Here is a 24,079-nt window from a genome sequence, read left to right as displayed (position 1 = left end):
AGAGCCTCCCCTGGCAAGGAGGCAGGAAGGGCCCTGTCCGAGCAGGGGCCAGACATGAAGTCAAGGGGCCTGGGGCAGTAACCTGGGGAAGCTAGCAGCTTTTCTGAAGCCACAGCACGAGGCTGCTACTTGTAGGGTCCCTGGGTTGGGGCCCGGAGTTGAGGTAGGACCGGGTCCCCCCAACCAGCCATTCACTGGAGGGGCAAGAGCCCCAGCGAAGAGGCAAGGGCCTGTGAGAACCAGAGACAGGACTGGGACCCAGCAGGGAGCGGCCACCTTAGAGAGGCTGTATTACCCTCCCCTACCACTAGAGGGTGGAAGAACCCTAAGGGGCAAAGCAGTTCCCTGACCTGCCGCTGGAAGGGAGCGCTGGACCCAGCGAGGCAGAGGAAGAGCTTTGTCACATTGGGTGCATCAGCACAGGCCATCAGCACACCTCCGGACTGCGGTGCTGACTTGCACAGGGAGAGTGACTCTAGGATGATTGTGTCCCAGAACGGGGTGGGACAGGCCCCGCAAGAACGGGATGAAATTCAATGCGCACAAATGGAAGGAACGATCAGGTGCACACACGTACACACTGGGCAATGACCGCCTAGGAAGGAGCAGTGCAGAAAGGGGCTTGGGGGTCGTAGTGGATCACAAACTAAATATGAGTCAACAGTGTCACACTGCTGCAAAAAAAACCAACCATCATTTGGGCTGGATTAGCAGGAGTGTTGTAAGCAAGACACAAGGAGTGATTCTTCCGCTCTACTCTGCACTGATCGGGCCTCAGCTGGAGTATTGTGTCCAGTTCTGGGCAGCACATTTCAGGAGAGATGTGGAGAAACTGGAGAAAGTCCAGCAAAGAGCATCAAAAATGATGAAAGGACTTGAAACATGAGCTACGAGGGAAGATAGAAAAAAATGGATTTGTTTAGTCTGGAGAAGAGAAGCCGGAGGGGGGACATGATACCAGTTTTCAAGTACGTAAAAGGTTGTTTCAAGGAGGAGGGAGAAAAATTGATCTCGTTACCCTCTGAGGACAGGACAAGAAGCAATGGGCTTAAATTGCAGGAAGGGCGGTTTAGGCTGGACGTTAGGAAAAATGTCCTATCAGGGTAGTTAAGCACGGGAATAAATTGCCTAGGGAGGTTGTGGAATCTCCATCACTGGAGCTGTTTAAGAGCAGGTTAGACAGACACCTGTCAGGGATGGGCTAGAGAACGCTTGGTCCTGCCATGAGTGCAGGGGACTGGAGTCGATGACCCCGCGAGGTCCTTCCAGTCCTACGACTCTGTGGGCTCCTGGGCCCAGCACTGCCGGTCAAGGGGAAAACCCCTTTGCTGTAACCTGAGATACGGTGCTGTGAAACAGCAATGCCGTTACCATGGTCACAGCGGCCGTTATGTTTACAATGGCCTCCTTTTTGTTAAAGTGGATGGGCTTTTGGGGGGGGGGGCCGGGCCCTGTGGGTCCATCAGCTCTCACAAGCTAAACGGTGTTAGACCGGGTTAGGTCTAATGTGGCCGGGAAAGCTGCCAGCACTACCTGGCGCTGTGGGCAGGACACTGGCCTGGCCTAGCACTCAGGCGGCTGGGGTCCAAGAATCAAGACCCTGCTCCACCATGGGCCTCCTCTTGGGCCGGTCACGTAGCCTCTCTGTGCCTCAGTTTCCCCAGCTATGTCATGGGGATATTCGCCCCACCCTACCTCAGAGGGGCGTTAAATACACTACAGACTGAGGGGTGCTCAGCTACCCTGGGGATAGATGCCAGGGCGAGGGGAGCTTTACAGATCCCTGCAGCAGCAGGCCGGTGCAGGCTGAGCCAACCCCTCCAGAGGGGGGCGCTGCTCTCACTGAGCAGCAAAGAGGCTATGCTGAGGTCATCCTGGCTGAGTCCCAAACTCAGCTCCAACGCGAGGGGCCAGGCTGCTGGCCCGACGGGCAGGGAGATAAAGGAAAGATCCAGGGGTGTTAGGGCCAGCGGGGATCATTTTAATCCTCTAACCTGGTCCCCTGCATAGCCCAGGCCAGAGACTCATCCAATGACACCTGCATCACGCCCAAGCCGGCTGTCTGAGATAGAGCGTCTTGTGGAGACAGCCATGGAGCTGGGAGCCAAAGACTTCCAGTGGGTGAGAACCCACCGGTTAATCCCTCTGGCTGTTAAAAACATGGGCCTCATTTCCGCTTTGAGTTTATCTGGCCTCAGCTTTCAAACGGTGCCTCTCGTTCTGCCTCTGTCTGCTTAGCTAAAGAGCCCTCTGCTCCGGGCAGCCTGCTGTCCCTGTCGGAGAGAATCCAGCCATCGCTGACCCTGCCCTCCGCTAGGGTCCTGGAGCCCCTCGCTGTCAGGTGTAAGAGAAGTGCGCTGGGCTTTCCAGGTCTGCCAATGTCGTTCGTGACGTGTGGCCACCAGCCCCGGACGCAGGCTCCAGTAAGGGTCTTATCATCGCCGTATCCAGAGCCAGCCCCAGAGAGGTCCCAGGAGGATACATCCCAGGATTGCACCGACCCTCCTCGCCAGCGCATCGCAATGGCAGCTCGTGGCTGGTGGATTCTCCAGTCGCTGGAGGCCGGGTGGTGGAGAAGCTTTTGAACATCCCCTTCCCGGACGCCGCACGTGAGACGCTGATGTCACCGCACTAGCTCTGCCCCCAGTGCAGTGCGACGGGGTGACAGCCAGGCTCTGGGAGAAGACCCCCATTAAGTGCTGCTCCGTCTCATACGTGCCACTCAGCGGTCACAGGGGCAGAGCGGGCAGACGTCCTCCGCCTGGGAGCGAAAAAATGGCGAGACGCCTGGCTTCTATTCTCACCTCTGCCACTGGCTGACCGTAGGACCTGGGGCAAGGCTCTTGACTTTTGTGTCTCCCTTTCCCCATCTGTGCAACTGGACCCAGCTCCCGGGGAAGGGGGGTTGTGAGGTTCATTCAGCGCACAGGAGGGACAGCCCAGGTGGAACGTGTTTATTATTTGGGGGCAAGAGGCTGACCCCGGCAGTTGCCCAGGGAAGATGGCAAACCCCTGAGCAATTCTCTTGCCCCTTGGCTCTCCCCACAGGGACGCGAGGTGCAGAAGGAGCAGGGACCTGGGGAAAAGGATCCTGGTTCCACCAGCTCTTTAAAAAGTCAATGTCTCTCCACTCTTCTATGCCAGCAAGAGTACAGGAAGCTCCCCCCGACTCCACCCCTGCCAGTGCAGAGTTCCCACTAATGCCCGGAAACGAGCCGGCTGGCTAAAGATGCCTCGCCCAGATGGTGCTGCCCAGAGGAAGAGCAGTAGCACCAGCAGCTGCCGGTCAGCCCAACAGCCATCGTCCTGCGTGGGAACACAGCGCAGCGTGCAGGCCTGGGGAGCCAGCTGCAGCTGAGCCGAGCTGAGCGCGGAGCTGGCGGCCCGGCTGTTACGCTGATCACAAGGGCACAAAGGGCCGGTTGACGGGTTAATGAATCACGTCTCCCCCAGCTTTGCCAGGGGGGATTTACCTTCATTTTACAACCAGGGAAACTGAGGCACAAAGAATGGTGGCAATTTGTCCAGGGTACAGCGGGGACGGTACCACAGGCTTCCCCATGCTTCACACCGCCTCGGGCAACTCAGGCGTTTGCAGCACGCTGGCCGTGGCCAAGCACAGGTCATGAGCCGGCCGCTGGGTGGGGGACTCCACTATGGGGTTAACTCTGCTCCGGCATCTGTCTCCTCCTCGGCAGATCCAGCTGGTGAGGCAAGGGCTGCCTTCGTTCGCCAGCTGGCAGCACCGCTCCAGGACGGGCCTCGCCCATAGGCAGCCTCCCATCCGGAGGGCAGGTGTGCCGCAGCAGCGCATGCCGGGGATTGTCCCCGCCAAGGGCAGGTTCACGACCCTTTGTTCTTTCCCCGCCTTGTGCCGCCCCGGTAAAGACACTTAGTGCATCCCAGACAGTTAACCCGCACCAGTATCCTGAGATCAGGCTGCACCGTTATTATCCCCTTATGCTGATGGGGAAACTGAGGCACACACGCCCCGTGACTTGATCAAAGCCACAGAGCCAGTGGCAGAGCTGGGGTCAGGGCTAAGGGATTCCTGGCTCCCGGTCCCACACGCACAGCGGTGGAGAAGACCAGTTAAGTGTTGTAAGAAACCCACAGGGCAGGGCGGACTCCCTGGTTGTCAATATGCTGCACGCAACCCCAGAACGACCATGAAGACAGCAGGGACAGAACCCTGATCCTCCTGCTCGAACGGCAAAGGCCCCCACCTCATGCGGTAAAGGAGAATCTCCATTAGCGCCGTAGAGACTCTGACACACAGCTGAGGAGTCCTGATTCTCTCCAGCAGAGGGCAGTCATGCACAGTTCATTTTAGCAGCGCTCCCACTTTACAGCCAGCCCAAACGATCAGCAGCGTGCAAGATGCGAGCGAGCGCTCGGTCGCTGCAGAATCAATGGCCAGCCGTGCAACGGCCGCTCATGTAAATTGCAGGCCCAAAACAGCCGCAGCTGGCCAGGAAACACGTGGCTAGTCTGCTGGGCAATGGGCCGGAGCCCTGTGGCTTTCACCTGATCATCCCAGGGGATGGGCAGCCCTGAACTCTTTATTTCTGCCTGGGTGGGGCTTTTAAGTGGAGCCAGGCATTGGAACTGGGGGGGAAGCGTGGGGCTGCTGAATGAACCGCTTTGTCAAGGCTCGCGCCCCCTTGGATTTCTACAGCGCCTTCCATAGCAAAATGCAGCTGCCTCTGCAGGGGAGCACAACAGCCAACCCCACCCAGCAGTGCAGGGCGACCTGGTCTCTCTAGCTCAGGGCTAAGATGCATGGGGGGGAGGGGGGAAGGCTGCGTTTCTAGGGTGCCTGTTCTGTGTCCAGAGGGCGTCAGCTCCTGGGGCGGGGGGTCACAGAAACCGGTGTCTTTGAGGAGCACTAGCCCCCTAAACAACTGTGGATAACTCCTCCGGGGGGGGAGGGGGGGGCGGCATGGCTGTGGAGCGGCTGGGTCTGTCCTATGGGAGGCTGGGCTCCAAAAGGAGAGCTCGGACACGGGAAAAGAATCAGCCCAGCTCATGTTTGACAGCTGTATTCACAGCACGGCTCTGTCCGGACAGAACAGGCCCGGAGAAGGACACGCAGCGCCAGGACTACAGCTGAGGTCACGGTCTCCTGCCCCCACGTCCTGCCACTGGGCCTGCCCCTGAGCTGGTAACAGCTGGTGGGGGGAACTGGCGGGAGGATGCTACGTGCCCTGCCAGGTCCTGCCCTAGCTCCAAAGGCACAAAGCTTATTCAGCGTGGCTGGAGGGGCCGCCTAATTCCTCGGCTCGCAGGGCAGGGCAGGCCGGCTACTTGCCGAAATCAGGTGGTCGGCCCCCCTAGCCCTGCTTTGCCATTGCCAAAGCGAGGTGGGCGACTCCGCAGCAACAGAGCGACAGGTGGGCTGAGCCGCGCATCCAACGCCTTCTTCGCCGGCAGTGGAATCCATCGGCACCCGCAGCCCGCTCCTGCGCTGGGCTGAGCCGGGCACAGCCAGTCCCCCCCGCTGGGCTAATCAAAGACCAAGCCTCTGCAGAGGGCGGATCCCACTCCCCGGCCGATCGGGGCACCGGACAGCACCGGGGACCTGCCCCAGGCCACGGTTTAGAACCCAGCAGAGGCAAGAGATTGAGATGAGACTCACTCCCCGGGAAAAGCACCCAGAGGCCGTGTCTAGAGCCCACAGGGCTAGTGTCTATGGCATCTGGGTTGGCACAAGACTGCCCAGGCCTCGGAGATGGTGCTCGCTGGCATCCCACGAGGCGATCCCCGATTCCCAAAGCAACCCCCCGCCCCCAATCTCCGTGCAATTAATGGGAGCTTGTCCACAGCCAGGATTTACCCTTCTCCCACGTGGGCTGAGTTAGCCTGGCACCGGTGGGAGGATCTATTATCAGTATGAGGCCAGAGCCTAAATAACCTCTTGGTTACGTCTACACTGCACACACTGCCCGGGATCTGACTCGGGTTTGAGTCCACACACAAACCAGCCTGACTCAGGTCAGCAAGCACTCGGGACCCGGGTTCTAGGGCCCTGCTGGGGGGGTGGCTCAGAGCCAGAGTCCAGCTCTGACTCGGGTCCAAGCCTTGTCGTTTTGCAGTGTGGACGCAGCTCAAGCCGCAGGCCAGAGTCAGAAGGTCTGTGTCGGGCAGTACGGCGGCGTTAGCAGGGCGAGACCCGGGTTTACAATGCAGCGTGGACGCTCGAGCGCAGGTTTGGAAACGCCGCGTCATCAAGCCCAGGTCCCACCGGCTGTGGTTCGCCATAGAGTGTAGACATCCGCGTGGAGTCCGGGCCCCCAGGAGCAGAGGTAAGCGTAGGATTAAACGCCAGCTACAAACCGTTCCACCCCACTGACCGTTTCAGTCCCAGGTCCCATGCCCAGAGGCAGGCGGCAATTTCGAGCAGGCCAGGCCCATGGCTGGCAACGCAGCTGTGTGAGAGAGAAACTTGCCCTTCGGGTCCGAAATCTTCCTTTTCCAAAATCGCAGCATCCGTCCATCTGCCCTTCGAGGGCGGAGTTGCTCGCGGAGGCAGAGGTCTTTGGAGAGCAGCACGTGCGGCTTTCTGACCACCTCCCAGCGCCAGCCCCTGCGGGACCGTTTGCATTCGCCAGCCCTTGGTTGTGTCCAGAGCTGAGCACAGCAGAAGGGGCCGGGCCGGCTGCAGGTAAAGGAGGGGCTGGTGCACAGTCCGGCTCCAGGCTGCGCGCTATTTCCAGAGCACCACCTTCCTCCCCTGGTCCACGCTCACAACACTGTGGCCGGAGAAGCACCACGCCACGGCGTTCACAGAGGCTCTGGAGGGGGGGCAAGGAGAATTAACAGCACACGAAGGATCAGCCCTTCCCATCGAGGCTCCCTAGTAGTGCTATGGGGGTAGGGATTCTGTTATCCCAGTGGGGAAACTGAGGCACAGGGCAGGTAAGTGGCCTGGCTCAGAGGGAGGAGTAGACTGCAGAAGTTCCTGGCTTCAGTCCTGTGCTCACACCATTCTCCCGTCAGTGAGAGAGGCACAGTTACCCCAGGAACAATGCGGACAGTCGGACAGGCAACAGGGGTGGGGTGGCAGACCTGTGACTGGCGTAAACCAGCACAGCTCCTCTGGCCCCTGATTTACCCCATCTGCCCCAGGCTCTGTGGAGGCAGCGTGGCCTAGTGTCTAGTGCACTGGGCTGGGACTCGAGAGACCTCGGTTCTAGTGTTGGCTCTCCCATTGGCCTGATGGGTGACTGTGGGCAAGTCACCTCACCGCCCTGTGCCTCAGTTTCCCCATCTGGGAGACTACCCTTCTACAGAAAGTGCTTGGAGATCGCTGGCTGAAAAGCGCTGTAGCGGAGGGAGCTATTATTATGAAGCAGTGCTTTTCACCGATCTGCATGTACAAGGCTCGTAACTGCAAACACCCTTGTGAGGAACCATGTTATACAGCTGGGGAAACTGAGGCACGGAGCGTTTACATGATCCCATACTGAGCCAGTGGAAGAGCCGGGCGTCCTGGCTCCCACTCCCCTGCCTTCAGCACTGGATCTCCCCCGTCTTCCTTCCCCCGCTATGGATTAAAGCACAGCCGCCTGGACGGAAGGACACTGTGGTGGAAACAGCTTCATCCCCACTCTCTAAAGCGCCCCAGTGTCCCGTGCCCTAACGCCGCACCCCGGTTTTCTCCAGCTCTGAGCAGGGGTTACAACAGGATCCACCCGACCCTCCCCTAAAACATGGGCCCCTCCAGGAAGCCACGGGGTGCCTTAGACAAGCCTGTCTACGAAGCCTCTTCCCCAGCCTCCCTGGCCCGGCCCGCCCACTGCCCCAGTGCCCCTTGATCGTCTGCATCCTAGGAGCCGGGCCTGTCCCCGACTGAGCCCGTGCTCTGCATTCCTTCCCCACGGAGCAGCCAGAGCAGGCTCCCCTCCTGCCCTGCCTCTGGGCCCGCCCGACCCCAGGATCCTGGTTTAACACACTCAGCCTAGCCCCTTCAGGACAGCCGCCTGCCCCAAGGGTCAGCGGAGCGTCACCTGTGCTCCCCAGACAGGATGGCTTCCAGCTTCCCGCTCTCCATGTTCCAGAGGTAGAGGGAGCCGTCGGAGGAGCCCACCAGGGCATAGCTCTTGTCGGGGCTAGAGAGGGGGACAAGGACCAGAGAAGAACGTGAGCTCAGCACACACAGACTCCTCTGCTAGTGGATGCTGGCACATGACGTAAGGACTCCAGTCCAGTGAGGCACAGAATCCGTTCTGGGGTTTGAGGGCTCCATCCAGAGAAGCACGCTGAGACTAGAGCTTGCAGCAAATCTGTGGAACTCCCTGCTGCAGGAAAAGAGCTGGCGAGGTTTATAGTCTCTAATACGTGCAGCTCTGCAAGCCCAGGGCAGACTAAGGGTAGCTACAGACCATGTTCTGGGCTGTTTATTCATCATCCGCAGGGGCCAGCACAGAATCTCACGAACCTCCCTTTCCCCACCAGTACAGCTTTATCCCGGGGCAGCTCTGCCTTCCTTCGAGCCGTCACGCACTGAGCCTGGCTGGAGGAAGTTCCCCTCACCAGGGAGAAAACAGAGCAGCAGGTGGGAGACGCCAGCTCGGGCTGTCTCAAGGACAACAGAATGAACACAACCACAAGCAGAAGCCATCCACAGAGAGCGCGCTGGGGCCGCAGGGCTGGAGAGAGCCGGGCACTGGGCGCTTTGCTCAGGGGGGGGACAGCCTTAGAAAAGGGCCGCAGCATCTCCGAGAGACCCTGGCCACGGGTCCGCAAGGAACCAGCAACACTGGCCTGGAGAGGAAGGAAAGGGGGCTGGGGACGATGGACCGGGGTTGGGGCCAACCCTGCACCAGAAGGGCAGGTAATAGGAGGGTCCCGCCCAGACTCGGCTCAGCACTCGCAATGTTGGCGGTCCCACTGAACCCCCGTGGGAATCCATTGCCCCACATCCGTCAGCAGGGCCTGGCCCTCAAACCTCCCCCCACCCCCCCAGAAACGAACCCATTGTCCCATCACCGGGGGGGCAGAGAGTCCAGGCACTGGCCCAGGGGGATGGTCAGAGCCTTGGAGAGGGTTCTGCCACCTCCGCTCCCCGGAGCCGTGCCCATCCAGCCCAGGGAGAGGGATCCCTCCTGTCACCCAGACCCCAAACCCCTGGCGGGGGGGGGTGGGTGAGGCTGAGACTGACACGTTGAACCCTCCCCGTGGGCAGCCAGCGAGGCTCCCTGAGCGGCTCTTCCACGCTCCGCGCGTGGCGCGCTGCCACGGGGGCCGCTGGCCGTCAGCAGCACGGCGCTGCTCTGCCCTCGAGGGGTTAATGGCCGGGATCACCCCACGGCTCGCCCAAGAGGCCTGGCTCGCCTTACCACGCCCGGGGGGAGAACCGGCTCCCCTCCCCTTCTGGGGAGGTCTCCAAGGGCCCGCTGCACCGACGCACTGTACCGAGCGGAAGGGGCCTGCCGGCGCTCGGAGCTGCCAGCCCGTCTGCCCCTGATGGTGCCGGCCAGGGAACGGGGCTGCAGCGGCTGGGCAGATCCTCAGGTTGCCCCCAGCCGAAGCAACCATGCCTGGGCAGCAGCCACGGGGCATCGTGGGGGACCGCAGGAGGAGCCCCCCACCCAGTGACCCCCGGCAGCGGGTGTCCCCTTCATTGCCCCTGGATCGGCCCGAGGGCCGGGCCGAGCCTGCTCCCCGGTCTGTACAGCGCCGAGCGCAGCCAGCGGGCCCCCCGCTCACCTGAATATCGCCTTCGTCCAGTCGGAGCCGCACTTGAAGCCGTCGGCCCTGCAGGCACAAAACAGGCCCTGGTGAATGGGCAGGCGTCAGCCAGGGCTGGGGCTCGGAGGGCCGTGGGGCAGAGCCCCGCCGTGGGGCAGGGACAAGCTCCCTTGTGGGGCGCAGGGCAGCCGGCCGCGGACGCGGGCCCCGGGATGGCACAAGCTCGCCTCGAGGAGGAGGGGTGGCCGAGCTGGATGGGGCGGGGGGACCGAACAGGCCCGGCCCTGGCCGGGGGGCAGAGGACCTTTCGGGAGGGGACAGGGGTCACGGCCACGCCCGGCTGGCCCCCGCCGCTCACCGGAACACCTGCCGGACGTTGTTCATCCGCAGGTCGATGACCTTCAGCGTGTCGTCCCTGGAGCAGCACAGCAGGTGCATCTGGTCCTGGCTGATGTGCAGGGAAGTCACCTTGCCCTCGACGGGGATCACTTCAGTGCACCGCGGCCCCCTGGACTCGTTAAAGGGGGGGGCCTCGTTAGAGTGGGGGGGGGGACGCGTTAGAGGCCAGCCACGCGGCCGTCCCGTGGAGAACCCACGGGCCCTGCAGCCACCCGCCCTGGCTGGATCAGAACCAGCCCGCCCCCCGCTCATTCGGATCCCCGCTTCCAGCACACGCCAGATCTCTAGGGCGTCGATTGCATTCAGCCCCGGCTAACCCGGCAGCCGCCGGGCTCAATTACAGGCATTAATTAGCCGGACGGAGCCGTTGCTAGGGAATGGCACCAGGTCAGCACTCACACACCCGGGGGGGACCCGCCGAGCAGCCAGACGCCCGGCCACGCTGAATGGTGACTCGCCCACCCCTCCCCTCCCACCCGAGCACCCCTTCGCTCCGCGCTGCCCCAGCTGGCACTGGCCTGCAGCCGTCAGCCCCACTCCAGCCCAACCACGGAGCCGGGCCAGGCCCCAACGAGCCGGCCCGGGGGGGGACCTCTGGCGCCCTGATCGCGGGGCTCGTGTGACGACTGACACAGCGGCATCTGAGCACTACAGAGCCATCCCACGGTCCCCCATGACGCACTCAGCCCCAAGATCATGGATGGGAAACTGAGGCACGGAGACAGGGAGTGACTTGTGCAGGGGGCCAGGAATCTGGCCCTGCTCTCCCACGTTCCAGGCCAGAGCCTGACCCACAAGGTCACCCCGGAAAGGCTGGTCTGCGCATACCCAGAAGGGGGGCTAACTGCTTAGTAGCCCGCTGAGCGGCCACAAGGCCCAACCCACAAAGCACAGGCCCCGGAGGGACTCCAGAGCATTAACCCCAGCTCCGACACTCACTTCCTCTGTGGCCCCTGGGCGAGTCACTTAGCCCATCTGTGCCTCAGTTTCCCCACCTGTGAAACAGGGAGATTCATGAGCCCCTTTCTCTACGTGAGACCCTGGACGAGTGGGAGGGATTGAGGGCAGGCAGGGAGCTGTTCTAGAACAGCAGGACGGGGCTTTATCCCACCCGTTCACCCAGTGCCAAGCAAAGGGGGCCCGAGAGTCGAGGAGCCCAGCCAGGGCTTCCTGCCTGGCAGCGACCCGGCCCGGGCCGGGGGGGGGAGGAGTCACCTGCTGTCCCAGAAGCGGATCTTCTTGTCGTGGTGGCCGCTGATGATGACGTTGTCACAACACACCACGTCGTTGCAGTAGGAGACGACGTTGATGGTCCTGCAGCCTGCGGGGGCAGCACAGACAGAGTGATTGGGGCGGGGGCGAGGGAAGGGCTAGGACAACAGGGTGGTGGAGGCTGGCGGGGCAATGCCCAGAGCCCGGGGGGCTCTGCCATGGGCCACGCCACCTCGCAGGGAATAGCCTTCACCCGCAGGGAAAGCACTGACCGTGCGTAAGGGACACAGATCATCCACCGACACGTCGCAGCTGGACAACGCCGCCCGCCCACCCCTCGGCAGAGCCCCCGCCACACTGCAGAGTTGGGCCCGGCACTGGGTCCCACGCACCAGCCCCGAGTTCAAGTCCCAGGCTCGGTGGGCTGCGACCCGGGGTGGTTCTGTTCTCAGCACAAACCGCTCGGCATCCCGGAGCCAGGGGCGAACCCCTGCTCAGGGCAGCCTGGCCCACGCCCGGATACCCTCCGCCTGCCTCCCCACCACCCATCTTGCTCTCTGGGGCAGGAGTTGGCCACCCCTTGCGGGTTTGTCCAGCGCCTAGCACAACAGGGCTGTGAGCTAATGGCTCGCCGAGGGTATCACTAGTAGCCCCAGGACTGGAATGACACAAACAGGGGGCAGGCCCACAGCCAGGATAACGGGGCGGGAGGTCAGTAATGGGGGGCCTTTGCCGAGCCGTGGGTGCGTTTCAGGACCGGCACGGTGAGGGGCTGCAGGCCGGGTCCGAGACGCAGCGGCAGAGCTGTGGGCGGAGGAGAAGTCCCGGGCTGGCGTGACAGCTGTCCCGGGAAAGCTCCCGCTCCGGCAGCTGCCCGGACTTCCCAAGTGGGTCCCCCCCCGCCCCGCGAGGGACACGAAACTCGCAATGCCGGCTCGCCACGCCGGGGACCCACCCCCCGCCTGGCTAGTCCAGCGAGGCGCCTGCTTGGCTCCCACCATAGACACGGTGGGAGGGCCAGAGGTCAAGAACCAGGGTGCTGCCAGCTCCCACAGCCTCCTCTGAGGCCTGCAGCGCTCTGTAAATACAGCAGCCCCAAGGTCCCCCGCCCCTCCTTTGTCTGTTTATCCACCTGCTCCATCTTGTCCTAACGCCAGTACGTGAACTGCCTGGGGCAGAGACTGTCTTTGTTTCACTGCCCAGCACAATGGCCCCAACTGCAGGCCATTACCCTTGGGGAAACTGAGGCACGGCGTGAGTTGGGTGGCAAGGCTGGGAATTGAACCCAGGCCCCCTGCCTGAGTCCTGTGCCCTGCCCACTAGGCCACACTCTCCCTCCTACAGCTGTGCCACCCAGCCACTGAGAGCCAGCACTTCTCTTCCCCCTTGGTGACATTTCATCCGTCACACAGAGGGAAGCGGGAACGCGTCCCGAAATCGCACAGCCGGCAGGTGTCTCCCCCGGCGGGTGATCAGCCGTGAGCGCTCCTCTTCCCCATCTCCCCATGTCCTCTAGCCCCCGTTAAAAAGCCATCCCATGTAAGTAACAGCTGAGCCAATTCATCACCATGTAAGCACGCCAGGATGGCTCGTCCCCATCCCCGGGCCAGGGCGTGTCTTTCAGACTGTAAGGCCATGGGGACAGGGACTGTCTCTTCCCTGTGCGTGCAGCACCTGACACACGGGGGATCGGAGCCCTGGGGTATTACTGTAATAGAAACGGTCACTTGGCCGGCTTTTCTGAGAGGCCTACACACCACAGGGCAGGCTGTCTCCCTGCGGCAGGCCCAGAGCAACTAGAGATAAGACCTCCAGCGCTCCACCCGGGGACCACAGAGAGGTTCTGCTAGAACCTGCTGTAACAGCAACGGCCAGAGCTCCGAGGGCCCAGTGGTACCCCCTGCACATGGAACATCTAGGCTAGAACCCAGCACCCTCTGCTCTAAGCATCTGTCCTGGAGCTAAAGGGAAATGGCTGGTCGCTGGCGCAGCATAATTAGAGACTGTATCACGGCCGCTAGCCCGAGACACTGGACTGGGCGTCAAAAGAGCTGGGTTCTGCTCCCAGATCTGCCACTCCCCTGCTGCGTGACTCTAGGCAAGTCACGTCCCCTGTCGGTGCCTCAGTTTCCCCATTCAGACCGTAAGCTCTATCGACCCAAGGGCTGCCTCTGGCTCCGTGGCTGTGCCTCTCGCAGCACGAACCGCTAGATCAGTGGTTCTTAACCTTTCCAAACTACTGTACTGAAGCCTGAGTCCCAACCCCACGGGGCTGAGGCATGTAACTTAGTTTCATGGCCCCTGTGGTTCCAGCCCTTTCTTGCCACCCCCAATACCAGCTCTGCACTTGCGAGCCCTCTAAAACCCCAGGTTAAGAAACACTGCTCTAGACCTCCTACAATCCAGCAGCGTGCGTGGAGCGTGGGACACGCAGGCGTGTGTGAGCGCGACTGAGGTGCCCCCTCGCGGAGGGGCGCTGGTGAGAGGCGGAACCCTCTGCCCGATAAAGCCAGTTACTTACAGGCCCCCTTGCCCAGGTCCCACTCTTTGACGGTCCGGTCCCGACTGCCCGTCACCGCCTGGTGGCGGGTGGAGCGGAATTTGGCCGCCGTCACTTTGTCGGCGTGTCCCGTGAGCGTCTCCTAGATAACACAACAGCCGGGGATGTTCAGAGGTTTACGGCTTGTTTTTTTTATTTCATTTCCTGCCCCAATTGTCTAAGTTTGAAAAATAAAATCAAAGAAACCGAGCAGCACCACGGGTCTTGTTACAGAAAAATCTGCCGGACCCCGACCCAGGGAACAAGAGCCCAATGCTGCCCCCTGCTGGAACTGCTGAGGAATTGACAGGGATGGTGGGTTTCTTTTGAAATGCATGAAAACATTAAAATCATGGACTCAGTACACGAGGGTCCCTCCTGACCTTAAAGTCTATGAGACTCTAAAGACTTCCAGTTAGAGAATCCACCGTTTACACTAGTATAGACCTGCACATGACCCAGGCCCCCCGTTGCAGAGGAAGGTGGAAACCCCCCCAGGGGCTCTGCAAACCTGACCTGGCTGTGGGGGAATTCCTTCCCGACCCCAAATAAGGCGAGCAGTTAGACCCTGAACACGTGGGCAAGACCAAAGAGTCAGACCCCTGGGAAAGAATCATCTGGAGTAACTCGGAGCCCTCCCCATCGAGTGTCCCACCCCCATGGGGATATTTGCTACTAGCAGCTGCAGATCGACTACAGACCACTGGAGGCTGTCCTGGCCTGCCATCCCCTCCAGAAACATGTCAAGCTCAGTCCTGAAGCCCGTTAAGTTTCTTGCCCCCACTGCTCCCCTTGGGAGGCTGCTCCAGAACTTCACTCCTCCGATGGCTAGAAACCTGCGTCTAATTTCAAGGCTAAACTTGTCGATGGCCAGTTTACATCCATTAGTTCTTGTGTCCACACTGGCGCTGAACTTAAATAGCTCCTCTCCCTCCCTGGTGTTTACCCCCTGATGTATTTACAGACAGCAATCGTATCCCCCAGCCTTCTCTTCGTTAGACTAAACAAGCCAAGCTCCTTGAGTCTCTGCTCAGAAGGCGGGTTTTCCATTCCTCCAGTCACCCTAGTTGCCCTGCTCTGCACCGGTTCCCGTTTGAATACATCTTTCGTATACATGGGAGACCAGAACTGCATGCACTGTTCCAGACCTCACCAACGTCTTACACTTTCCTGTCTCTGCCGGAAATACCTCGCCTGATGCATCCTAGGACTGCGTTAGCCTTTTTCACGGCGGCTCATAGTCATCCTGTGATCAACTGGTACGCCCGGGTCCTTCTCCTCCTCCTACGTGGGCAGGCTGGATTTAAAGGCCGTGGGACCTAGTGGCCGGGGCCCCAGGCTGGGAGCCAGAAGAGCAGGGAGCTAATCCGCAGTTACACCACAGCTCCTCTCTGCTCCTCAGGAGACCCATAGGGGGCGGAAATAGCCTCAGAAATCTTTTCCTGGCTGGTGTGAGAGCTTGGAAATAGGCTTGCTTTCAGCCCCCAGCTCGCGGGCACAGGCGGAGTGCAGCGCACTCCAGCTCTTCTCAGTTTCCAGGGCCCGTGGGGAGCAGAGCGCGAGCTGGAGCAGCCTGGAAGCTGCTCTGCTTTACGTTAACAGAGCCACATCCAGACCGGTGCGGCTCCAGAACACAGGGCGGGAAGAGAGCTGCCGAGAGGAATGTCCTCCCTTTCTAGACTGAGCTCTGCTGCTGACCTGCTGGGTGATCGCACCACGAGCCCCGGGAGACTAGCCGCTGGCTTGCTGCGAGAATCTCTCGCTGAGCCGCCCCTGCAGGAAGGCACACGTCAAAGCCGGGACTAAAAGGAGCCTAGATCTGACCGCGAATTAATTCAACGCCACGCGCAGCTCCAGCCAGGGGAACCGACCCATCTACACAGGCTGGAGACAGCTCCTGAAATCCCGGGTGACACCTGTTCCCAGCGAGGCCAGCGTCACCCCAGCAGGGAGGGAGGGAGGGTTTGAGCGTGCAGCACCATGGGCAGGAAGCGTTCCCGTGGGGAGACTCAGCGGGGGTTTCGTTTAGGCCCCATCCGCAGATCCGGGTGTAGGGCCGGTCAGTCCTAAAACCCCAGTGCTGCCAGCCCCGGCGGGACTTGGGAAATAGCTCTGTGGCCTCCCAGGGCCGGATCCTCCACCGGGGTGGATCTGTGCAGCGCTATCTCCGCGCCATCAGAGCCACTTTGCACCAGCTCTGAGCCCAGCTGCAGCAGGGCCGGGTGGGGTGGGGCACGATTTCAAGTGAATGCAGCCAGGATGCCCGATTGGGGTGGGGATTCCCGCGCTCCGCCCAGAGGCCCAGACCCTCCAAGGTGTCTCGGCTCCCAACTCCCCTGGGTTTCAAGGGAAGTCAGGAGCCTAAATCCCTCGTCGCTGTTTCCCCTCGAAAGCCGCCCCAGAGGTCGGTAATTATTGAGGGCTGAGGGTTGGGGTGTTTTGCTAACCTGCTGCGGACGTGTGTAAAGTGCTTGAGCCTAAGTAAAAGTCTAGCTTTAAAGTAAGAGCACGCTCGTGTTGTGCTGGAGCCTAAGTCAAGTCGAACTCTGTCGTAAAAGCACTCCTGTGTTGTACTGTTTCTACTCGGCCATCTGTCGGCTGGACGGCCGTGTCTCCATTTGGCTATTTCCCGACACCACCTCGCACCAAGTAAAGTGACCCCGGACTTCGGGTTGGCAGAACCCCGGGTAACAGCTCCGTGCCTCAGTTTCCCCCTCTAACATGGGGATGCCAGCACTGACTGACTGGAGCGGGGCCAGTTCACTGCCTCCGGCCGAGCCCCTTCCACACGTGCTAAATTCAGGAGAGCTCATCTTCATAGCATCCAGGGGCAACCAGAACCGGCCCTGCCCGCCAACAGCATGTGAGCAGACCTTTAGCTGCGGCCACCCCGCTGATAAGTTAACCTGACTGGCAGCTCTGGGGTCAGAAAAGCAGGCTCAGGGTACCAGCAAGGGGGGTGTGCCAGAGATAGAGATCAGGGGCACGACACCCACCCCCCGTACATCCCGGGTCTGCTTCAGCTGAGCGCATCTGACACAGCTGGTGGCCCTCAGTCCTCGCCATCTCCCCCAGTTCTCTGGATCATTCCCCAGACAGCAGGGGATAGTCACCCCCCCCCGCCGTCCCCCGCCACTCGAAAGGCAGGGATCCAGGCAGGACCCCGCGGCACTTACTTTGGATTTGCAGTCCCTGATTTGCCACAGCTGCACTGCCTTGTTGTACGAGGCCGCCAAGACCTGGCACCCCTGAAAAGGAGGAAAAGGGAGTCGATGGGAACAGCCAGGGAAGGAGTGGCGTGAACGGGGGTTCCTGCCGCTGCCGGGGGTCATGGAGAGCTGGGATCTACAGATGGCAGGTGTGCGCCGTTAGCTGGGTCCACGCCTCACCGCGGGGCGCTCCAGAACAGCCAGCTCCCCTCTGCCAGCCACTCAGCTGCTCCAACAGCATCCGGGATGTTTGCCGTGGGTTCAGCGGAGACCAGGACAAAGGAATCCCGCACAGAACCCGCCCCCTGGTTTCCCTTGGATCGGGAATATTGGCTGAGTCCGAGACAGGCTGGATTCAGCTGCTTGCCTCTATAGCATGAAGAGTCCCAGATGACGGCTGCAGATCGATGCTACCACCTCGCTAGGTGGTCTGGATCTTCCACCTGGGCTGCCTGCCCCGGGTCGCCCCACATCCTGCCCCGTCTACCCTGCAGCCTTTCTCCCCTTCCATCGTCCCAAAAGCACCTGCCCGATCCTCCCGGACACAGCCTGACGCACTACCACAGCTCACAAGGGCAGGGGAGCCAGCCCCTTCCCCCTCCCGGACTGGACGAGGCTCTCCAAACACCCCCTTTCTCCCCTGCACCCCGCTAGCTAACACCTGAGCGCCGGCTGGTTTCTGGAAGAAAGCCCGGCTTTGGAGATCATCTGCTGTACTGGACCAGCGGGAGCTGGCAATCCAGGAGCTGGCTCTTCTCCGCAGCCGTCTGCTGCCACCCAGCGCCCACGCTGTGCAAACCCTCCTGCCGACGGCACAGCACCTTCAGTGCGCGCTGAATCCAAGCCACTGGGGGGGAGCTGGCCCGGACGCCTGGCTCACATCTGCCCTGTCACTCTCTAGGGCTGCCATTTGGCCTTTCACAAGCACTGTTACAAAGCTAAGCCACAAGGCCTGGGGGGGGCACGTACCAGGCCATGGCCCTGCCATGGCTGCCGGGGAGAAGACAGGTCCTTGGCACCTCCCCGCGGTGGCAATACCAGGGACAGATCCTGTGCAGCTAATACCACTGCTGAAGGGTCCCGCTCCCGCGCCGCACCCCGTAGCCCCCAACGGAGCCTGTAGCGACCTTCCCCCTCCAGCTTCTCAGCACCCTCCCTCTCCTGCCCTGGGGTCCCCTGACATGTCACAGTTTCCTTCCTGTACCCCAGGGGCTCCTGAGTTATTCAGAGACGAGCAGAGGTCTCAGAAGCCCCGTAGCTCTCCCTGGCCCCATGGCTACGACCCCTGAGACCTTCCAAGTTCGGCAGGAGACATTTCCCGGAGGCTGCTCCAGGAGCGGCGAGAGGAACCTGGCGACCTGCCCCCTATGCCAGGCTCTGGCACTGATACGCCACGAGGAAGCCAGAGACCAACCCGTCCTTCACCAGGCTAGGCAAAAAAACCTGCAGGCCTTTGGCCTAATTTTTTTCCCCTGGCCTGGCTCCTCCACCTCTCCTCTCCCCAGGAATGACTCCTGCCCTTCGACAGCCCCCTCCTCGCAGTCAGGGGAGGCGGCGGCTGAGAGAGGCGGCCTGCAGCTCCGAACAGGGTCGGCCTAGCCACGCCACGCCCCGTGCCTGACTCACCGATGGATCAAACTCAATGCTGGTGATGCTGCCGTTGGCTCCTTCCAAGGTCTGCCGGCTCTCCAGCCTCCCTGAGAGCGGACAGACAAACAGCACCGTGATTAGCAGCACCGGGGCAGCGGGGACAGACCTAACAACCGCAGGGACAAGCCCAGTTCCCGAGGCTCTGCACGCTGGGAGCTGCGAGCCCTCGGCAGCGCTGAGAACCAGACGGCTCAAATCAGGGGTCACTTTAAAAAACAGCCCTTGACCTCTCTGTGCCTCGGTTTCCCTCTCTATGTAATGGGGATTATTTACATAGCAATGCCTCTAAGCAGAGAACACCCAGGACCTGGGGGGTGCTTGGGTCTGAATTTCAAGGCCAGGGAGCCTCCCACTTGGCCACGCCAAGTTTCTCTTGGCTGGCTTAAATTGTATTGCTGTGTTCTGTCTAGGAGCTGCCGTGTTCCACCCCAGAGACAGCTGCACCTCCGTGCAGCAAAGGGAGAACTCCCAACCTGTTAAAAGGGGAGGTGAAGCGATTTGAGGTGTGTCTGGAGCAAGCGCACAACAGGGACGCAAGCTCGCTATTACGCCAGCTGTTGGAGAGGCAGGAAAGGGCTGGGCGGTCATGGGAGGAGGCATCAAGGACTGGCCGCCCTTGCAGGCGTGGGGGCACAGTCACTGGCATGGCAGGACTCACCAGCCCGCACCAGACGGTCAGCAGCTCAGCCCGACCCCCATTAGGGCAGGGTATTACCACCCGCTAACGCGGCTTCATACGAGACAGGAAGTGAGCTCTCAGCCACCCTCCGCCTTCACCAGGCTGCTTCACGTTAACCCCCGGCTCGCTGCGGTACTTGACGCCAGGGGCCGGACGCAGCAAGCTGCCCGTGGCTTTACCTCCCGCCACGTTCCAGAGTCTGACGAGTCGGTCGGTCCCGCCCGTGGCCAGCACATTGGAGCTGGGACTGAACTTGACGGCGTTCACCTCGGAGAAGTGCGCCTCCTGGAAGAGAGAAAGGAGAACAGGAGAGGGGAGGCTGGCTGCCAGGCTGAAACCAGGAGGGTGAATGTCTCCTGGGATCCGTGACCCGGCACCGGGCGCCAGCCTTCCTGGGCGGCATGGCCAGGGCAGGGCGCCTGGGATTGCCACATTGATTCATCCCTCTCCGTGGCCCTGCTTAGCAGAGTCACAGCTCGCTTCCCATCTCCAGATCCGGTGCCAGGCAGGAAGGAGAGGACCCCACGGCACATCGCGTGGGAAGGACTCTCATGGTCAGGGCAGTGGAGGTCCCGGCTGACGACTGCCGGCCACGGTTTGCTAGCCAGGTCTCCTGCGGCTTCTCGCGTCCGCTGGTTCCATCCGCCTCCCACAACAAATCGCAGGTCCTGGCCCCACAGGGCAGCTATTACCAGGAGGCTCCCACTAGCATCTAATGGGCCCAGCTGACATCAGGGGCCCAACGTTATTCATCCCTCCAGATAACACAAGAGCCGGGGGTCACCCCATGAAATGAATAGGCAGCAAGTGTAAAACAACCAGAAGGACCGACTTCTTCGCCCAACGCACAGCCAGTCTCTGGAAGGCAGCACCGGGGGCTGACGACTCGATAAATGGCCCGGTTCTGTTCATTCCTTCTGAAGCACCCGGCCCTGGCCACTGTAGGAGGACAGGTTCCTGGGCTAGACCCCCTGCAGCTGTTCTTCCGTTCCTACATGCTGGGCATTGCACACCCATGCAGGGAACATCTATGCTGCAATCTGAGCACAGCTGGCCAGCTAGAGGAGACTACGAATGAAACGGACCTGATCTCTGTAGCCTACCTGGGTGTTAAGTTGCTGGGCCTGTGACCTTCCGAGAAGAAGGTTATGAAGGAGGCAGGGCATCTACCCTGTGCAGCAGGCAGAGGTCAGCAGCTCTCCCAGCCAGCGCACGGGGCTCTGAAGGAAACACCTGGCAGCACACGTCTCCCCAGCGGCACAGGATGCCACGAGCAGGTACCAGGCACCCCCCACCCTGGCTTCCCACAGGACAGTGGTTCAAGTTCAAGATCACAGAACCGTAGGGGGGAAGGGACCGCCAGGGTCAGCGAGTCCCACCCCCTTCCAAGACACAGGATTTGTGGGGTCTAAGCCGCCCCAGGCAGACGGCCGGCCTGCCTCCTTTCGGTCACTATCCTTATCTTTCAGCGCCCCGTGGCCTGGGCCCAGGACACCTACGCGATCCCGTCATGCTCTCGGAGCGGGTCACTGTCGGCCACGCTGTCCCGCTGGCCCAGCGCTGCTCTCCACGGTCAGAACCTTCTCGGGGGCTGGTCCCGGACCATGGAACAAACACCCCCAGGGACTCAGGCCCGTCCCAAGCCCCCCCTTCCTGCTGCCAGGCTCATGTCTTGGACCCACCTTCACAAACAAAACACAGAGCAAGGGGTGTCGTAACGAACCCCACCTGAACCCCTGAAAACCAAGCCCCTTCTGCACCGCACGCCCTTCTCCCTGGGGGGACGAGAGAACACACGTGACAGACATTAGTCTGGTGACCTAATGCATGACTGGCAGCTGCTCAGAGGATCCGGTGCTGAGGGTGGGAGAAGAAACGACGCAGAAGAGAAGAAACCAGCACGGTTGGGAGCAGCGGCTGAGAGTCCCTCTCGTGGGCAAGGGCAGAGGCTGACCATTTTCCAGAGCCCCCTTGAACGCAGGGGCTGCAGAGAACAGCGCTGGAGGGGGTGGACCAGCTACCTGGCTCGCGAGTGGGAGCGAAGCAAGCGAGCGAGAGACCGGCAGCACAACGGGCTAACGGGAGAAGGAGGGAGACGCTGACCAGTCCACCTGTCGCGCGCGTCCCCGAGCCGTTACCTGGACGTCGCTGACGCGGGACGGCAGGCAGGCGACGAGGCAGACGGGCATGCAGCGGTAGTGCGCCTCCGACACGCTGCTGATGGAGTTCCCTCGTTTCAGCCTGAAACTAACAAGAGCAGGGGCCAGGTCACAACAGAAGCAAACGGCCCTCGGAGGGATACGGGGTCTGACGCCAGCCCAGCTGAGCCGCATCCTGTCTTAACGGCAAGAGATCATGCCACTGTGCCAACAGCCTGGGGAGGGGGGGTGGTTGGGAAAAGGGGGTGGCAAAGGAGGCGCCCTTAGACCCACCGTTCAGTCAATGCCACCCAGACCAGGCTGGCTGCCTTTGGGAAGTGAATTAAATCCCGGGCCCCCGCGACGCAGGACACATCACTACACACTTACTCCAAGAAACCCTTGAAAACATCCACGCATTGGGCCAGAGTCACGGACGTAGCGGAGGCGGATCTACAGCGAAAGCCAAACAGAAAGGAAGGTAATGGGTGAGCAAAGCATGGCCGGGCGCGGGACGGAGACGTTCTTCGGGAATCGCGGCCTGTTAGCGGATCGCCCAGCCCACAGGGCAACGTGCCCTTCTCCCACCCAGCTGCGGACGCAGGCCGGCTCACGGGGCTGCAGCAGATGGCAGAGAAGAACGCCGCCCTCCACGCCCGACGCAGCCGCAGAGACGAATGGGCTCGGCTCAAGGGGACGGCAAAGCTTCGCCTCTCAGCCCCGGCGCGACATCTGGGACCCCCTGAAATCAATGGGCGTTTCGCCATTCATCTGGATGGGGCCGAGAGTTGGCCTCTAGCATCGAGTTTTCTGCTGTTGGGGGGAGGCCACTAGGAAGAGCTGGGCCACGCAGGAGCAAGCTCCTGCTCTCTCGGAGTCTGGACCCAGTCATGCAAGACCCCTCCCCACCCCTGCCTGTCGGGGGCCCCACCTCGATCCTGTCCTGTATTCAGGCCAATATCCCTCCCTTGGGCCCGGAACCGGGGGCGAGGGGAGAAAGGGGGTGCGTAGGTGCACCGGGGCGGCAGCATGGCGTTGGCAACACACCCAGGTGGGTCTGCGATAGGGGAGACTCGTCCGGGGATGGTTAAGCGAGGAAGGGAGAGGGGAGTTGGGTACCCGAGCTCTGCTCCTGCGGTAAACGCCAGCCCGGCTGGTCCCATGCACGCATAGGGCTCAGGGCGGTTAAAGGGCCATCCTGGACCGTCTGAGTCAGGGCTGAAGCCAACCTCTCACGTTAGGGATCAGGACACGGACAGATTATCTGCAGCTGTGGGGTTCTCTCACCTTCCCCTGAACCAGCTGACGCTGGCCACTGGCAGAGAGAGGCGCTTGGGCTGGACCGACACCGGGACGGATCCAGCAGGGCCATTCCTATGGAGACCAAGCCTTGCATTTTCCCTTTTGGCTAACATACAGCTGACGAGGGTTTCCCTCTGGGTGGACGGATCCTAGCACGGCTGCCTCGCTCTGCTCTTCTCCATCTCCCCCCATGCTTGCTCTGCCTCGCCATTCTGCCTACGCATACCAGCAGGGCCCGCCGGCATCCAAGGGAGGACCACAGAAATCAGAGATGGGACAGGCCTGCTTGGCCACCATCCATCGCCTCTCGGAGGGATCGGGGCAGGAATTTCCCCGGCACTGTGCTCGCCAGTGCTTGGGGCAGCCTGGTTTTAAGTGCCTAGGTAGAAAATACACCCCAGTGGATGGCCCAGCGTTAGCTGAAGCAGATGGAGTAGCTGGGACCCAACAGGCATTTTCTGTCTAATCTCTACGGCTCTGTGACCTCTTCCCTCGGGAATGAATCCACAGCCCAGCACGTGCGACTGCAGGGCTAATTCCCAGGCGGTGGGAATGCTCTTGTGTTGTCCACACGGCTCGGTGTGACTCAAAACCAGTGAAGCATCCCACCGGAGAGGAATGCGGTGTCGAAGAGAAACCAGAGAGGGAGGTGTGACTGAGGGGGCAATGAGCTGGATAATGGACCTAGTTTCTGCACTAGTGATGGGGGAAACTCTAGTGGCCTGGAGGCAGAATCCAGGCCATTTGGATGCTTTTCCACGCCCTGTCTCAGCCAAACCTCTCAGGCTGGAAATGTCTGGAGAACAGACTCTCCCACGAGCACTTCTTGTTCCCATGCAAGGTTAGGACGTTCTATAAATGTCACATGTCCACCTACTGTGGGGAAACTGAGGCAGAGCAAGGTGGGGAAACTGAGGCAGAGCAAGTCCGTGCCAGCACCAGGGCTAGAACTCCTGGGTCCCAGCCCTGTGCTCTGACCAGCCTCCCTCAGAACGGCTGAGAGCCTGCAAGGTACTGGGCAAGGGACAGGATAAGCCTCTTGTGCTGACCATGGCATTCTGAGAGGAACTGCCTGAAAAACAGCAGCCAAATTTCAGAAGCAAGAGAGTAAATGAAACGTTTTGGATCCCCAAACAGGGCTGGGGTTTGACTGGAGTTTGGGGAGGGCAGAGGTTCAGGTCGCTTCTTGTTTGATCCGGGCGGTTCACCCGCCCCTAGTGCTTCAAAATAAACGATAACGATGGAAACGGGGAGGAAT

The 24,079-nt window shown here is 61.1% G+C and overlaps 1 protein-coding gene across 1 annotated transcript in view; it reads right to left on the bottom strand.

Moving 5' to 3' along the window:
- Positions 1-5,026: 5,026 nt before the first annotated feature.
- ATG16L2 (autophagy related 16 like 2) overlaps positions 5,027-24,079 on the bottom strand; it is a 41,911-nt gene continuing 22,858 nt past the window's right edge. The window contains exons 8-18 of the mRNA XM_067539089.1: positions 21,910-21,972; positions 21,520-21,628; positions 19,561-19,666; positions 18,679-18,749; positions 17,020-17,091; positions 13,826-13,946; positions 11,308-11,413; positions 10,052-10,201; positions 9,712-9,759; positions 8,010-8,111; positions 5,027-6,794 (exon numbers count right to left, since the gene is read on the bottom strand). Of these exons, the coding sequence (XP_067395190.1) occupies positions 6,707-6,794; positions 8,010-8,111; positions 9,712-9,759; positions 10,052-10,201; positions 11,308-11,413; positions 13,826-13,946; positions 17,020-17,091; positions 18,679-18,749; positions 19,561-19,666; positions 21,520-21,628; positions 21,910-21,972 (1,036 nt within the window). The 3' untranslated portion in view covers positions 5,027-6,706. The remainder of the gene's footprint in view (positions 6,795-8,009; positions 8,112-9,711; positions 9,760-10,051; positions 10,202-11,307; positions 11,414-13,825; positions 13,947-17,019; positions 17,092-18,678; positions 18,750-19,560; positions 19,667-21,519; positions 21,629-21,909; positions 21,973-24,079) is intronic.

Source organism: Emydura macquarii, unplaced genomic scaffold, assembly GCF_026122565.2.
Source record: "Emydura macquarii macquarii isolate MOO-44397 ecotype Brisbane River unplaced genomic scaffold, CSIRO-AGI_Emac_v2 contig_509, whole genome shotgun sequence".
NCBI classification, from domain to species: domain Eukaryota; kingdom Metazoa; phylum Chordata; order Testudines; family Chelidae; genus Emydura; species Emydura macquarii.
This window is presented reverse-complemented; position numbering and strand designations above follow the sequence as displayed.